This window comes from Girardinichthys multiradiatus, chromosome 1 (assembly GCF_021462225.1).
Source record: "Girardinichthys multiradiatus isolate DD_20200921_A chromosome 1, DD_fGirMul_XY1, whole genome shotgun sequence".
In the NCBI taxonomy this organism is placed as follows: Eukaryota; Metazoa; Chordata; class Actinopteri; order Cyprinodontiformes; family Goodeidae; genus Girardinichthys; species Girardinichthys multiradiatus.
In genome coordinates this window covers 22,097,152-22,114,046 of record NC_061794.1, presented here as the reverse complement: position 1 = coordinate 22,114,046, position 16,895 = coordinate 22,097,152, and the positions used below count along the sequence as shown (strand labels likewise).

The 16,895-nt window shown below is 40.1% G+C and overlaps 1 protein-coding gene across 5 annotated transcripts in view; it reads left to right on the top strand.

Annotated features, from left to right (window-relative positions):
• The window catches only part of samd11 (sterile alpha motif domain containing 11), a 62,998-nt gene that overhangs the window by 20,871 nt on the left and 25,232 nt on the right, over nt 1-16,895 (top strand). For all 5 annotated transcript variants that reach the window (XM_047362855.1, XM_047362864.1, XM_047362880.1 and 2 more), the window contains one exon: nt 5,457-5,566. In XM_047362855.1, the coding sequence (XP_047218811.1) occupies nt 5,457-5,566 (110 nt within the window). The remainder of the gene's footprint in view (nt 1-5,456; nt 5,567-16,895) is intronic.

Below are 16,895 nucleotides of genomic sequence, written 5' to 3'. Positions count from 1 at the left end.
TTCCTCTGCCTCCTCCATTTCCCTCTCTCCTCGCACCCCCTCACAGCCCTGCTGTCTGACTGTCAGCGCCTTCCCAGTGTTGGTGTGAGACATGGCGTCAGGGTGCCGGGCTGCCAGCTTCTGCCAGCTCACACTGTGACCTCTAGCTCTGCTGCCTCTGCTTCATGTGCCAATGCCACAGTGGGGCACTACTGTGCATTTATACTGAGCCGACTCCTAGTGCGAGCGGAAGAGCCTTTTCATGTTGCTTGGGCTGCTTTAAGATGCAATGTGTACTTTAATGGAGGGGAGCTCATCTATTTATAAGAAAAGAAGGATTTGCTTTAATGCGACAGTCACCCACTTTAAATGACTTTAATTTCCATAACTCAGCAAGTGTCACTTGTTATAAAAATCAATTCAATTTTACTGATAAATAAAGTAAATTCGATTCAAAGGCACAAATTACATGTTTATGGCAGCAGTTAAAAAGCAGAAGATTTCTTTTAATTTTTAGGGTTAATATTTATTCAAATAAAGAACATGGTAAATCTAAAAGCATACTAAAGGTCACAGTTATATTTTTTATAAGAAATAAGTTGATTTTAAACCTAAAAGTTCAAACAAAGATCAAACAGTAAAGAAGTGAGACATGTGTCCACACTGCTTTGGTAGATTTATCATCAATCCAAGATATAAAAATATTTTTACTTGCAGCATTTTCAAGGATGGAATGATCATAAAGTCCATTGATCCTGGCATCAGCAATATTGTCCTGACTTGGACTTCCCAGAAACAAAGATGAAGGGACCATTTCTAAAGACGCTACAGGTGTCCTTTTCATGTCCCGTAAAATGCCCATCCAATAGGATTAAATATTTTTGTTCCCACTGAGGTTTTGCACTTTCATCATTGACACGAAAGTTGATGATTAATCTGATGCCTTTTAGCGGGAGAGATTTGTACACAATGCAGAATGTCATTAAGGGGTATGTCTTGCCACATTTGTGTTACATTATATTACATTTTTACATTGAAAGCATCAGTAGTATTTTATATTTTTGTTGCTCTTATGTGTAAAAGTAGCAATTAAATCACATTTCAACCACAAGGTTAGTTTTAAAACTGATTGGTTTTACCTCTTATTGGCTGAGGGTGGGTGTGGCATAATGTTAGCACTGTTGTTTCGCTTCAAGAAGGTCCAAGGTTTGTGGGCAATGTTGGCACAGGGGTAGAGCGTCCGACTCATGTAGTCCTTAGTCCCCGATGCAGACTGTCAAGGGTTCGAGTCCTGGCCTGTTAACTTTTGCTGAATGTCTTTCCCCGCTCTCTCCACCCCATTTCCTGTTAGTTCACTTTCAAAATAAAAAAGAAGGGCCGAAAGTTTAAATATCAGCTGGAGCCTTTCTCTGTGGAGATTGCCTGTTTTCCCATTGCATGGCTGGGTTCTCCCCAGGTACTCCAGCCTCCTCCCACAGACCATGCATGTTAGGCAACACGGGGATTCTACATTGCCCTTAGAGTTGTGTTTGTGTTGGCTTCTGATGTACTGGCAGCCTATCCAGGGTGTTCTCTGTCCCCTGTGAAAAAAATAGCCATGAAAACTGAATAAATGGATGGATAAATAAATCGAGCTAAATTATACTGGCACAGATTTCAAAGGTATTAAGATGACTGATGAAATCATCCTCAGTTTTGTTATGATCAGTTATGCTGAACACCAGCTAAATCCATGACAGGTTTCTGAGTACTGCCATGTATTTGTCCCTCTGTGCCTGGGGTCAGCGCACCTGCTCAGAATGTGCTAATGAAGGGGCAACGTTGACCAATTTAGGGATGAGCTGACGATGAGATGATTGTCTCCGGCGTGGGCCTGGTGGCTCATGTCCTTAGCTATCAAGTCCAATAGCTTCTATATAACCCCGTCTATCCTCCGTCCTTCCCAGTTTACCACAGCCTCAGAAGCTCTTTAGGGAGCGCTGACTCAGGTGACTGGGTTTTAAACCGCATACCCAGCCCCCTCTCCATCTTCCATGAGTCAAGTATGACCTTGTCTCCACCCATAGAAATGAAGGAGGGAGGGCAGAGGTGGGTGGGGATAGGGCTAAGCCCTCATTAGCCCAAGCTGAGGCGGGACAGCTCAAGAGAACTGCACTAATTACCTAACTAACAATGTCCTTGGTGTTCATGGCTTAGAGGAACCACTTTGCCATGGGATAATAACCCCGTCACCTCTCTGAGTAGTTCAGGATGGCATTATCATGATCACTTTAAATGATGGACAGAGGATGGTGTTATAAAGCAGCTGACTGACTGATTGATTTGGCTGCAGTTTCTAAGGCTGGTGCATAGTAGTGTTTGTGGAGGGGGCATCGGTTTGCTGGAATCCCTGTCCAATACATTGTTATATCACTCTTAACAAACCTTTGTGTCTCATTTTCTGTTTCAAGAAAATCATGGGGCTCTCAGACACAGATAGCTACCAATTTTAGCAAGATACACCCTAAAAAGGAAGTCTGTAATTAGTCAAAAATGTCTGAAGTCAAAGTCCAATCAAGCGTCTCCTAGCCTAGCAACCAGAGGGGCTGTTTTGTCTGGGGCTGTTTTCTGAGTCACTGGCTCTCTGTGACTGAGAGGTGACTGGTGAGGCCAGCGTGACGCCCTCAGCACTACCCTTCAGCTTTACTGTTAGTGTGTGGAAAACAGCTTGGCGACCCAAAGCCTGACATTACAGCAGGAGCCTGTAATCATGGGACTGTAAAAAAACCCAAATCCAGCAGCCGCAAACAGTGTGGCCTCGTCACGGTGGTGGCAGCCAAGAGCCAAGAACCATTCACCGCTTCTTCCCCGTTAAGCTGTGCTTACGGTGTCATACCAGACCCCCTTGAAAGATGATAGTGCTTTTAGTAAGGAGACCATTCAAACATTTATGGGAGATTCTTGTTTCAATGAGTGAATGCTGATTTGTTTGGTTAAAATACAGCATGGCTGAAGTTGCTCATCTGAAAAAACAAAACAATGTTGTAATACAGAAGAATATATGAACATTCCTCAATCTGATTTATATGAACTCTATGCTTTGCAAAAGAATTCATACCCCTTTTTCTTTTGCTGATTTTATCATATTACAACGATATACTTCATTGTTTTATCAAGACTTTATGTGATAGATCACAACACAGTAGTGCATAATTGTGACTATTTTTGTGTATGAAAATCTGATTTGTTGCTTTCATTTGTATTCAGGCCCCCAGAGTCAAGCCTTGCACATCTTCAGACTGAAATGTTTTCCTGTTCCTTTAATCAAAAATAAAGCTCTTTGAGATTGCATGGAGAGCATTCAAGAACATTAGAGCTGCACAATATATCGAATCGCAGTATATCGCAATATATCGAATGGCAATATCAGGGTGCGCAACTTCAATAACCTACAGCAAATGACTGCTTATATGCAATATTTGGTAGGATACTATATTTCACAAGTTGTCGACTGATGCTCTGGACATTGATAATATATTTAGCCTAAATATTTGCACTATATAAAGAGAGATAATTCTGAGAAAAATGGGGGAGAATTAATATTATTGTTACTACAACCTTTAGCCATAGTATCACAATTAAATGCTTTGGTGAAATCAACCACCCATAGTCAACATCATTTTCAGGTGTAACAACATACTGTTAATTAAATTTAAGGTCTAGACTTTGACTAGGCCATTTCAATACATGACCATACCTTGATCTAAATCATTCCATCATAACTCTGACTGTGTGTTTAGTCTTTCTCCTGCTGGAAGGTGAACCTCCAAGTCAGTTTTAAGTCTTTTGCTGCATCTAACAGGCTTTCTTCCAGGATTGTCCAGTATTTACCTCCATCCATCATCCCATCAAGTCTTTCTCAGATTACCCTGTCCTTGCTGAGAAAAAGTTTCCCCATAGCATGATGCTGTCAATGACACGTTTCACCTACCCGACCCTAACCTGAATGGTGTATCTCTGCAGCTCCTTCAGTGTTAACTCGTGCCTCTTGGCTGCTTGGGTTTGCAGTTGAGCCATACTCTTTCTGTTTTGGAATAATTGGACTGAACAGTGTTCTGTGATTGTGGATATTGTTTTAGAAGCTAACATTGCTTTAAAGCTTCTCCACGGCTTTATCTCTTTGTTGTTCTGCATCCTGTTTGTTCGCTGATGATCTCTAATGAACCTCAGAGGCCTTCACAGAACTGCTGGATTTCTACTGAGATAAAATCACACACAAATGGACTCCACTTGTTAGGTGACTTCTGAAATCAGTTGGTTGTTTTAATTAGGGCTGTCAGAGTAAAGGGGGGTGAATACAAAGGCATGCCACACATCTCAGATTTTTTGTTGTAAAAACTTGTAAAGACATTTATCCTTTATCTTCCACTTCACTTCTTATCGTTAGAATCATGCATTATGTTTGTGTTGGGCTGTTACATAAAATCACAACACAATCAGTTGAAATTTCTGGTTGCAACAGGAAAAACATGTGAGAAAGTTCAAGGAGTATGAACAGTTGCACTGACGCAGTAGCTGATATTTAGACCTTAAACCATGGTTTATTCAGCTCTGAGGCTCATCTATACAGATTGTTTGCTACAACTCTAACTATTCCAGCACTGCCATACGCCCCTCAAATGCTAAGCACCTATTTCCCATGATCATTCCATTTTAATGCAATCAGGATGGTAATCAGATTGCGAATGATACGCCTTCATGGCACAGTTGTGTGAGGAGTTTAGGAAAATGGCAAATAGAAAAACTGGAAGGACACAGCTCCAATCGAATGTAGGTCTGATCTGCAAACCCTTCTCCTGGTCCTACTTTAGGTGCTGAAGGATACGACAGGATCCTTGTAGACTCTCTTGCTTATGAAGGACCTCATGTTAAAATCTTGTGAAAGTAAAAACCTTAAGCGATCTATCATGAATGTTTTTACTACTAAATCATTGCTAATTTCCAAATATAACATTATTTGGCATAGGATCAGCACTGCAATTTGATGGGATATGCAGATATAGTTTCAGAGTATTTAGTTGCCATATTTTTGTAAAGCGGCCATCGGTAACTGTGGTTTAAAAAGAACCATATTAGGGTTTTAAGCTGCTAAACTACTTATGAGTTGTAAATATGTTCATTAATACATCTTAGTGCGTAAGATGAGCGGGGATGAGACCTGAAAGTGCTGGATGCGGTAGTCTGTCAGAGTGCATTACAGACCTCAGAGCTAAGAGGCAGCTGACAGGACAGCCACCTGTAGCTGTTGAGTCTGTGTGAAGGAGTGTGTTTATTACATCACTGGTCTATCTGAGTAAAGGATTTCTGTGGTGAGTGCTGCGCAAATTTGCATGAATTAACATGTTTCATCGTTTTTTTGCTAAGCAGTTGGGGTTGTAAAGTTAAGTTTGTAGCTGCTTTCATAGTGTGCCGTCTCTTCCTGTGTGTGTTTGTTCCAGTCGGGACGGTGACCTCTCTGCAATTATCTCCAACCTACACCACACCAGACAGCACAGTATGCCCGAAGAGCAGTCTGCCTCTGACCACAGCACCAGTACTCGACACACAGGTAGGAAACCCACAATCTCCCATCATCCCCCTTTTTCTTTCCTCTTATATATTCCTCTCTCTTACTTCATGTTTAGCTTGATGATATATGCCACCTTTTATAATTCCTGTTGTACAGGTACATGCTCCATTTTCTGTAATTAACGCTAATTTGTTCAGCTGAGGGAACTGAAGATAAGCTTATTACTCCTTCCTAAAGGTCGCTCTTAAGTTGATCGCCTAATGTTCTTCCCAGATTCTCTGCCGCACCCCAGGATTTTGCGTTAAACCCCCTGTTTTAAATTACCTCAGAATAAATAGCTTTGTTTGCTTTTAATCTGGTTTAATATGAGCCCAGGAACCATCGTGTGCATGTGTTAGCCTTGGAGCTTTTCTTGCAGCTTACACATAGGACACAGACTGCATTTAATTACAGCTATTTGTCAAGTAACCTGTTTGAGGCTGTTCTACGGTTATTAGTATGTTCTGTTCTGCGATGAAAGCTCACTGTGCTGGATGTTGCCATCACATTTTGAGTAGTATTATAAAGCCTAATGATGATGATTGAGTTTTGTGTTTCTCCCTGTTTATTACTAACAAACTATTAATTGCTGCAAGGCTACATTTATAAATCATTCATTTCAAATATATCACAGTAATTTACATTTAATATTCCAGATGTTATAACAATACATTGAAATTAGTGCATGTGCATGTAAAGGTGAATATATATGTAAAGCCTGATAAATGTATTTCAATATCAGACAATAGCGAAGGCTATCCAAACCACCTAGGCCCTGTGTGAAAATGTGATAATCTGCTTTTTAAATCATGAAATAATGATTAACCAGGTTTTGTTAGGAAAACGGGTTCATTTCAGTAGCCACAGCCTGATCACTGCCAGGCCTGAAGAATCAAGAAATCACAGACAGACAGACAGACAGACAGACAGACAGACAGACAGACAGACAGACAGATAGACAGATAGACAGATAGATAGACAGATAGATAGATAGATAGATAGATAGATAGATAGATAGATAGATAGATAGATAGATAGATAGATACATAGATAGATAGATAGATAGATAGATGCATATTAACTGGTAATTCCGGTGCCTTTCCTCCAAATGTGCCCACAGTCTCTCGACTCTCCCATCTTGATTCCACTAGCTAGAGGCACGGCAAGTGGCGTCATCACCCCATACTCGACACTTCTAGACCCTCTTTCTGTGTGCTCCCCTTCTCTGTCTGCCGGATTAATTGACCATACGGTGCCTGTGATATCAGGTAGGGTGGTTAGAAGGAGGAGGCTATCAGACTGTAACAACCAGCTTAAGTAGGGTCTTAGACCCTAGTTTGGGACAGCGCCACCCCACCCCCCAAAAAATCTGTCTTAATCAGCTAATGGAAGAGTTCAAGCAATGGAATAGATTTTTTTCTTTCTAATAAGGGAGGAGAATTAGTAGGTTGAGGTAAATGTGGGGGGATGATGGGGGACGGTGTGAGCACAGTATGCCCCATGCCACAGGGAGCCCAGTACCCTAAAACCTGCCTGTTTGAGCATTAAAGGGAGATTTTAACAGGCTGCCTAAGCAGCTCGCTTTGTGTCTGTAAACACGTCCAATCCGATCAGCCACTGGCTCTAATTCTGTCTGCCAGTGAAATTAGACACACACGGATTTTCAGGCACACAACTAACACATAGCTATAAAGATGCGAGTCAACACAGGCTCAAAATTGCATCCAAACACATAGGTGGGTGAAAGGTGTATGAAGTACAAGAGATGAGTGAAATATTAAAACCAGCTTCCTGCTATGATATTGTGTGCACTCAGTCAATTCCACTGTTTGGCCTATCTACCGGAAGTGTTTGCCGGTGAACTGTGAAGGACGGGTTAAAAGTCTTTAAAAAAAGTGAGAGAGGATACTGATGGAAGAAATCAAGAGAAAAAAGAAAGCTGATGAGTGAGGTAGAGGTATAAGAGGAGAGAGACCTGTAACTATGGTGGGGGAAGGCTTAGTCTGTGTGTGTCAGGGGTCAGGAGCAAAGGGAAGCAGGCTTGCCAGGTTGTCTCTGTGCTGGAGTGGGCCATTAATTAAATCTGAGGGACAGACAGGAGGGCTGCCTCCCTCCTCTTCCTCACTCGATCCTTCGCTCTCTCTCTCCACCACAGCCATTCTCTGTTTCAGATAGAAGTGGGAAAGAGGTGGAGAAGTGGAGGGTAGGGAGGCGGGGGGTAGGTGGAGGGAGCAGGGCGCCGACGTTGAGAGTCTGGCTGCCTGTGGAGACTGTAAACTGTGGCTCTGTGGTCAGACCGGAGACTCAAACAGGCAGATAAGGTGTTTTCGGGCTGCCACTCGCTCCCTCTCCCTCGCTCTGCGTGCTCAGGCTCCCAGAAGCAGTTACAGCTTGTCGTCATGTGTGTGTGTGTTGCGCTGCGGGTTGCAGCAGCGGTTTGGGGCACATTTCTGTGTGCTAGTGCATGTACACCTTTCCCTGCGTGGTTTTTGAATTTTTGCTTGCATGTGAATCTGCTGCTCAGCATGTTCATTATAGACTTCTTAATTTGTGACTGAGGATTATTCCTAAAAGTGCTCCCAGAAAGTTATTGTTTGCATACCATAGTAAAGAACCTTAGCATCAAAGCAAACACACTAGGATCAGTGGTGATGTTTGACCTGGTCTCACCAAAGCACACAGGAAATAGCAGTTATAAATATTTTTAAAGATTAACAGAGGTGTAAGTGCACTGTTTAAAAAGCCTATTACTGGAATGAGATGCAAACAGTTCTTACACGTTTCATTTGAACATGATATTAATGCATAGTTGTGAAAAAAATCGTAGTGGAACTAAGTCACTTAAGCATTTAGGCCTAAATCATACCTGCCATATCATTGGTCCAAGATGCTTCTTAAACATCTGCACACTATATTGACTGGTTAATTATAAGTTGTTTGAAAGGAAGATTATTATGCACAGTTAGGTATGCATGCAGCAGCCATAAGCAGAGGACAGCTAAATGCTGGCATGGTGGTCTGAAAAACTGACAATGGAACGAGTATATGATGATCAGATATTTGTTTTTATTGGTTAGCATGTTTTAAAAGCAAACCTGTTTAAATGATGATCTACAGGTTTTTAAAAGAAGGTAAAAGTGAAATAACTTGTATAGGAAGCTTCAGCTGCTCCTATAAAAACATGAACCAAAGACAACATTTTTTATGTCAGTGATAATGCTCTCAAATATATCTATTAAATAAGCGCTTTCTTCCTTTTTTTTGCCTGAAGCCTTCTTGTTCAAGCAAAGAAACATCTCAGTTAAATTCAAAGCAAGGAGTTAGATGCTACAGTTGGGTTTTAATACTGTAGCAAGATATACCCAGGTATCCAAATATGGCAACTGTATTGTTTTTAACATCATTATGTTGCAAATGTGATGTTCAAGCTGTGCAGATGAATTTAAATGTTACATTTAAAGATGCCCCAATCAGATTCTTTCTGACCGCTACTGATTTTGTGTTTTTTTTTAAAGTGTCACTTGCCGATTGCAATTTTGAGCCATAAAATTTTTTTTCTATGGAGAAATGTAGCAAATAAACAAGAGAAAAAAACCATTGTGCAGCAAGATATTTGATAGAGGTATTAGTTTTGAATTCAACAGCAAAAATTACAGAATTACAAGGATATGGATGCAGAATATTATGCATTAAGCCTTTATTGGATTTTTACTGATCTCATAAAAAGTGCAGCAAAGTACATGTTGATGCATTCAAAGTCCAAAAGCACAATAGGATCACAATAGAAGAAAAAACAAAGATAATTGAATATTAGGTAGAGTCCGTATTCATGGAGATAATGGAAACTCTGCACCTCCCTTCCCTGTGCTTCAAACACACCTTTGGATCGGGTCTTCAGCAGACAAATTTGCAGCCTCACATCTAAAGCCAATTTATGGCAGTATGCAGGTTAAAAACCCATTTGTTTAGAGTTGTCTTTAGCTGTTTGTTCTATGTAAACTATTAAATAAAACATTATGAATTTTAGTCTGCAGTTCAACTTTTATTTACATGCCCTTATTTTGTCACTGCAAAGTATTTTTTAGCACTTTAATAAACTGTCTTCTTACCGAAATGTTCTATACAAATAAACTTGCCTTGCTTTGAATAGCCGGTTTATTGTCATTCCTAAACATGCACCATGATTCCCCATCAGACTGTAAAAAGACTCTAAAATGTAGGACATCTATAAAAAAAATAAAAAGTAAAATGATGTGCATGATACTACTGCTTACATTATAAATATTTTAAACACAGAATAGAAATATTTAATAAAAATAATTAGAGCATGAACATATTTATGGCAGCATGTCAAGTAAATATCGCTCCAAACATGTGGCCTTCCCAAACGTTGTTTTGCTCCACAATGTTATTTTAAATAAAGAAAAACAACACACACTTGTTTCATCTTTAACCTAGGATTAAAAATACACCTGAAAGCTTTAAAATGCTCTAACTTCCGTTTAGTAGTAATACAACATGTCAAGCCTAGTCTAAGCTGATGACAATACCACATACCCTATCCAACCTGGTATTTTTTAAGGAAAAAATGAGTGCCACCACTTCCTTAATAGATACTAAGGAGCAATTATGTAAAATGTCAACAATTATTCGATTGGTAGTGGAAAGATATTCTTTTAAATTTGTTTATTCCAATTAAAGATAGGAAAAATGGTTCAACATTCTGCCCAACCAAAAAAGGCAACATGTTGACTTAGGGTTGTGGGAAGATAACTCACATAGTTTAATAATGACAATCACTGGTCAAGATAAAGTTAAAAACCTTTTTGTTCCGAAGCATTTAATATTGTTCTGGCTACTCTGTTCCTGCCGTTTTTACGATGGGTATGTTGTCTTATCCTCTAATAAGCCCACAGCAGGACAGAGAGAAGCATTTGTATTCATTAACTCTGAAATCAAATAAAACACCTTAGACTGAAAGGACTTGACTTCAGGGCAATGTCAAAAGACATGAAGCAGCAGTCTCATTTTTCCACAGCTGTGGTCACACAGACCAGAGAGCTACTGTGATCTTCTTTATTTCAGGACCAAGTAACTTGTACACGAAAATTTGAAAATAAAGTTTTGGTTTGTTTTTGCAGTAATGACTTGAGTGTGTTGCAATTTAGACAAAGTAAGCATTGTAAAGGTGGCAGTCAGAGCTCAGGAAAATGTTACCGTGTGTCCCAGTGATTTTAGCATTTACAGATTTACAGACTGAAACCATCTGTGAGAAGTTAACTTAGGCTGTATCTATTGTTTAATATTGTTAAAGCCTCAAATTATATAATACTAAACACTATACTGTATGTCAATAGAGGCTTTTAATGTTTTATTAGTGCTGCATGTAATTTATTACATCTTCAGGGTTCTCGTGCGTTTTTAACCTTCATTTCTGTCATTAGAGATTTAGCATATAAAAGTTTTTTATTCCTATGGCATCATGAATCAGAGACTAAAAATAATTAAAAAGATTTGATATAAACTTAAAAGCTCAAAACATTTCAATCAATCTGTCGCTTTTGTTGAAGCTAGGTCTGAAAATGTATTGGTCTTCTCAGGTCTAAGAAGAAGATATAACAGGCTGCAAACTTTCCAGCTGAAGACCCGATCTGATGGTTAGCTTGTAGTGCACACAGAAGGAAGCAGCTTTTTTATTTCCACCATGTTTGCTGGTCACAAGCTCTCTCCAATAAGAAGTCAGCTCTGCTGCTGCTCATTCCTCCATGGTGTGATCTCCTCCACTGGGACAGTTTTCGTTATAAATATACCCGTTATGTTTTTCTCAGGTGTTAAATTGTGTAGCTTCCTTTTATTCTTTGGGCTCTGCTTTGCAGTCCACTGCACTTGTACAAGGTTTCAGTGGTTGATAGATTTAGCTACGTAATTTACAGAAGTATTGTCATCACATAGAGGACACCTCCCTGTGACACCTTTCTGGAGGGGGACATCGCCAAGCTTCTGCTGCCAACAACTTAATGCTCACCTTCTACTGATGATACACTAGGCCCTGTCTTTCAGTGTTTAACCCTATCTGTCTCCTAGACATAGCTACTGACTGAGCTTTTACTGTAACTAACTCTACATGCTTTCTTTCAGACTCTAAACTTGAAAACTGGCTCAGAGTTGATCTGTTCTTTCTTTCTAGGTGAAACGACTAAAGGAGCTACATCCATTAACATTTACTTTTCCTTCCCATAGAAAGTACTCCTGGATCAGTGCTTCTTTGTTCTCTTTGTGTCTCTGCTCTGTTCTCTCTAACGCCCAGTCGGTCGTGGCAGATGACCGCTCACACTGAACCTGGTTCTGCTGGAGGTTTCTTCCTGTTAAAAGGGAGTTTTTCCTCTCCACTGTCGCTACATGCATGCTCAGTATGAGGGAATGCTGCAAAGTCAACGCCAGTGACTGTCCACTGTCTCTACATGCTCATCCAGGAGGAGTGACTGCTACAAGTCACTGACTCAATGCAATCTGCTGGGTTTCCTTAGATAGAAAACATTTTAACCAATTTGAATAAATAACTGAATCTGACTGCACTGTTCAGTGGTTAGGATTAATTAGAATGTATGTACCTGACTTGAAATCTGTATGATTCGATTGAATTGACTTTGTAAAGTGCCTTGAGACGACCCGTGTTGTGAATTGGCACTATATAAATAAAATTGAATTGAATTGAATTACATTGAATTACATTGAATTGCATTGAATAGGGGGCTTTACATCAGTTTATCAGGCTGTAAAGTGAAGATGTTAATGCAAAAATTTATTCACTTATTGGTCCCGATGTGAGTGTGTTGTGATGTCGACCAAGCAAAGCTGCTGTTTATTCCTGCACCTGTTCTGTCCATCCATCTGTCCATATGTCCATTCATAAGTTGTTTTGTAGGTTACATATTTGAATCCTAACCACTGTAGAAATATCTGCCATAAACTGATATCAAAGTTTTGTATTTTATGCTTTAAAAACCTAAAAGTACTGAGAACTTTGGAAATTTGGGTCTGGGAAAGTATTGAATTTGGCCATGAAATAAGTGAATTTTAGTGTTTGATTTGCACATGGTGGTAGTGCATCCTCCTCTCAGTATGATCAGAGGCGCCTCTAGCCCCCTGCTCCACTGGCTAACACCAACTATACCTCCCCCGCTCTCTTCCCACTCCCTCTCCCAGCTGCATCGGCCCGTAAGCCAATCAATGGCAGGGCTTTCAGGGCCAGCGGAGGCCCGGCGCACGGAGGGGGATCAATAAGTTATTAGCACCATTCTGTCAGCTGTAATGTGTAGATTGATCTGGGGGCTGTGGCTGGCGGCCCACCCCACGTCCCCACCTGTCACACCACCGCCCCTCTGCTCCCCAGCTCCACACAGTCCACTCTCCTCCTCTCCCACTTCTCTGGACTGATAAAGATGACAGATTAACAGCGTAAGAGAGGAATTAAGGAGCCTGGCTGTCTGCACTGTCAACAAGCTCTATGGGATGGAGAGAAGGAAGGAGGAAACTGATGTTTAATGGAGAGGAGGAAACAAAAAACAAAAAAGATCGGGAATTTTTCCTTTGCCTGTAAATTTGCCCTGGCGGTGTCACTTAAAAGTTGAAACACATGGGTCTTGCCGTTTTCTCCTTTCCTGATCATGCTGTCCCTCACTGAGATAAACAGCAAATATTAGTTAGCCAACTGAAACAAAGGTTAAAGCACACCTTAAAAAGTTACCATGTAGACCTTGCTAACTAGGAAGATAATATTTTTGCACTAAATCATTTTCCTATTTTGATAGTGAAAATTACAGGTTTGAAGCTAAAACAGAATTCCTTTCTTTATAATCAGTAATTCCTCAGTAGACTTAAGGAAATAGGAAAAGGCACAGGGTTGGAAATTTTACTCTAAGCAGTGTCATTGGGGGTAAAATGGTTTGTGTAGTTGCTTGCAAAGCTCTCGGTTTGGCATTAAAAGGGAGCGTGGTGCTCTAAGAAGCCCCATTTAATTGGCTTTAAAAGCTTTCCGCCCTCAAATCTCTGGCCCTCGGGCACTTGCTCAGGAGACACGGCGTCTTGAGTGAGAGCGGCTCAAGAGACAACTCGACTTTGTGTGTTTGATCATGAGATGCTGTGGGTGTGGATGTGAGTGTGTGTGTGTTGGTAGAATGAGAGGTTTAACTAATGAGCACTCGCTAATACGATAGATGGAGACCATCAGTGATTTTTTTTTCCCCTTTTCCTGAATGGGCCAGTGAACGTAATGTATGGTAAAAGGTTTGAAAATGTGAAAAAAAAACATGATCATAAAAATAGATGACAGAGAAAGAAAGGATTGTCATATAAGTGTGTGTATTCATGCTCTTGTCCATTAGAGCTCTTTTCTTCTTTTGCCTCAGTCTCTTTTGGGTGCAATCAGGACTGTATCTCCTTAAAACCTGAGAACAAACATCAAAGAGTGGATCATTGGTGAACCACCTTCTTTTTACCCTTTCTTTCCAAATCACTCACTCCATCTTCCACACCAAGACTCCTTTAGGAGCACAACAAAATCCAAAGATTCCCAGCTAAGTCTTTCCCTCTTTTGCCTTTCTTTCAGTGTCTTTCTGCACTCAGACACTCGGGTAATCAGTCTTTCTTAAGTTTCTGTGGAAGTTATCTCACCAAGTCAGCATTTTATAGCTATTTCTATTCAGAGAGTACACAGAAAAGTACAACAATAAGGCTACAAATAAATTTTGTTGTGTAGCTGTTACGCAGAAGCACCTGAAAAGGTAAAAGTTGATACAAGCTCAGCAAACATATCAGGAATCGTCCTTTGAGTAAATTGTCATTTGGTTTCATGCAACCTGACTGGATAAACTTGTGTAGCTGACCATGTATTGCTGCCTATTTTCCAATATGTTTATTTGGTATTAGGCTTCTACTTCAAAAGCTTTCAGTCATTTCAAGCCTTTAATTAAATAATGATCCAGCATCACCTTTCTGTGCTTTTGGGACTGTAAAGAATACATATTTATCTAAGCTAGACTTTCATGCACCATAGGTCATGTCCAAATTTTCAGTGGCATGTTCAAAATTGCATAGAGACACAATATATATCTTACATTAGTGCCAGTGCTGAGAAGTTTACAAAAATGCTTCAAAAATGTAGCAATCACTTGATTACATTGTTACATAATCTCATGCCATGTTATGCAGATGCTCTGTATGCAGTGATTAAGATTTACTCACCTTGGCATGCTGCATTCTTGAAATGACAGACATACCTGGGAAGATTGACTTATTTTCTTACAATTTTAAACTAATAACTATTTGACCACTTCAGGGTACTCAGAGTTTATATAGAGGATTAAACCTTCCATTTGTTTAAGCTATCACTGCGCATGGAAAAAAAACTCCAAAAAACAAGACGTTGATATAATGGAAAAAATTACTTATTTTGTCCACTAGTGTATTGTAAATGTTATACCTTTTGGCTGAGTACACTTACGCCATAACAAGCAGCGGTTCATCAAACGCAGCACATACTTCATAGATGTCACAGATGTTTCACAAAATATGCTCTTTTTTTACACATTTAGACCAGCATAAGACAATCTTTTTGGATATGTAAACAAGATAAACAGTGTTAAAGCACCTTAACTATCAGTTGGTATCAGAGTACACAAACATTTCAACAGATGGATGGCTGGAGGACTACTAATAACACAGTCCTGCCTGCGAAAGTAAGATGGGTGCAATCAGAGCCTTGGATACAACTCATCAAGCAGCATTGATTAAGTTTTCTCCGGTAATGTAAGATCCTACATACTAACATATAAACAGCTGTAATGATAATGATAGTAAAAGTTCCTAAAATATCAGGCTGCTATTCCTGCAGAGGTGCTAACAGTGTGAAGAGATATATAAACAATTTAAAGGATACATTCAGTGTTTGACATATGGCTGAAAAGTTTATTTACATTATTTATGAGGGAATTTCGATGCTTGCTCTATTATTTATTTTACATGTTTGCTTTCTGCACTGATTCACTTTGCACAACATTAAGTAAAAACATTTTAAAATAAAATGGCTTTAGATATTATATATGGGACATTAGGCCAACAGACCATTTGTTTTGGTTCATATTACCCAGTCCCAACCACTTTATTAATCTGTGTGGGGTTAAAAGATCTAAATGGTCCACCATTTACACCAAAGGGAAAAAAGGGGTTGTTCATGACATCTTTTTAGGCTGTCTCAGAGAATTAAAAAACCCCTGGGACTGTAAAATTGTCAAGATGTGGTTGCAGTTTTTGATTTCATGTTAGATTGATATACTCATCCTTAGTTCAAGATAAAAAGCAACTCATTTAAATGCAGGAGCACAACTTTTCACAAATTAAAATGCTAAACAATGCTTCAACTTACATTTAAAACCAAAACTTCCAGGATGGCTGTCAAATTAACAGATCCCTTCTATTAACCAAAGTTTTTCTTGCTCGAAGACAGACGAGGCTTTGACAGCTGACGTGGACCGTAAATACCAAACTGTGCCGGCTCCAGCTTTGCTACAAAAATATGTTGCTTGTGTTTTTTTTTACAACTCCTTTTTTTTATTATTATTTCTGCATGCTGTTTACACATGCTGTACAAATGATGAAAAATTGCTTTGTAGAACAGGAGAGAGCGAGAGAAATCATTCTCCTCGAGGGTGGAAAAACCACCCCCCTCCTCCTCCTCCACTCCATCCCTAAAAATATGCATCGAGAGGTGAGAAAGAGGAGAAGCAATAGCTGTCGTGGCTTGGCTGTGTTTGTGCAGGAAGAAACAGAATAGTTGGAAAAAAACGAGAGGTGCACCAGAAAATAAAAGAAGATAGAGGAAGCAGTGACAAACTGCTCTTTCCTTCCTGCCGGCGCTGAGCACAGTGTGCTCTGCATCCCCTCCCTCCGCTGATTAAGCCCATATTGATTTGAGGTGTGTTTGGGGGGGGGGGGTGAGGAGGACGGGGCAGGGAGAATGAGAGGGGAGGAGAGGAGGAGACGGCAGTGGGGGATTTGTAATTGTACACTTGATGCTCCTCTTTGGTGGCAGGGGGGACAATAGGGAGGAGGAGGAGGCGAGTGTTAATGGGAGGAGAGATGAAGAGCTCCTGATGGGAGCAGGGCTCAGACATATCTAGATGGGAGTAGAGGAAGACTGAAGCAGATGGAGAAATGAGCAGTTGTCAGGGGAGAGTAAGAGAGGTAGTGTGGATGGACTAAAACTAAGAAATACATGATTTAGCCATAACGTCACCTGACAGAAACTTCCAAGGAAGAAAAGAGAGATGAT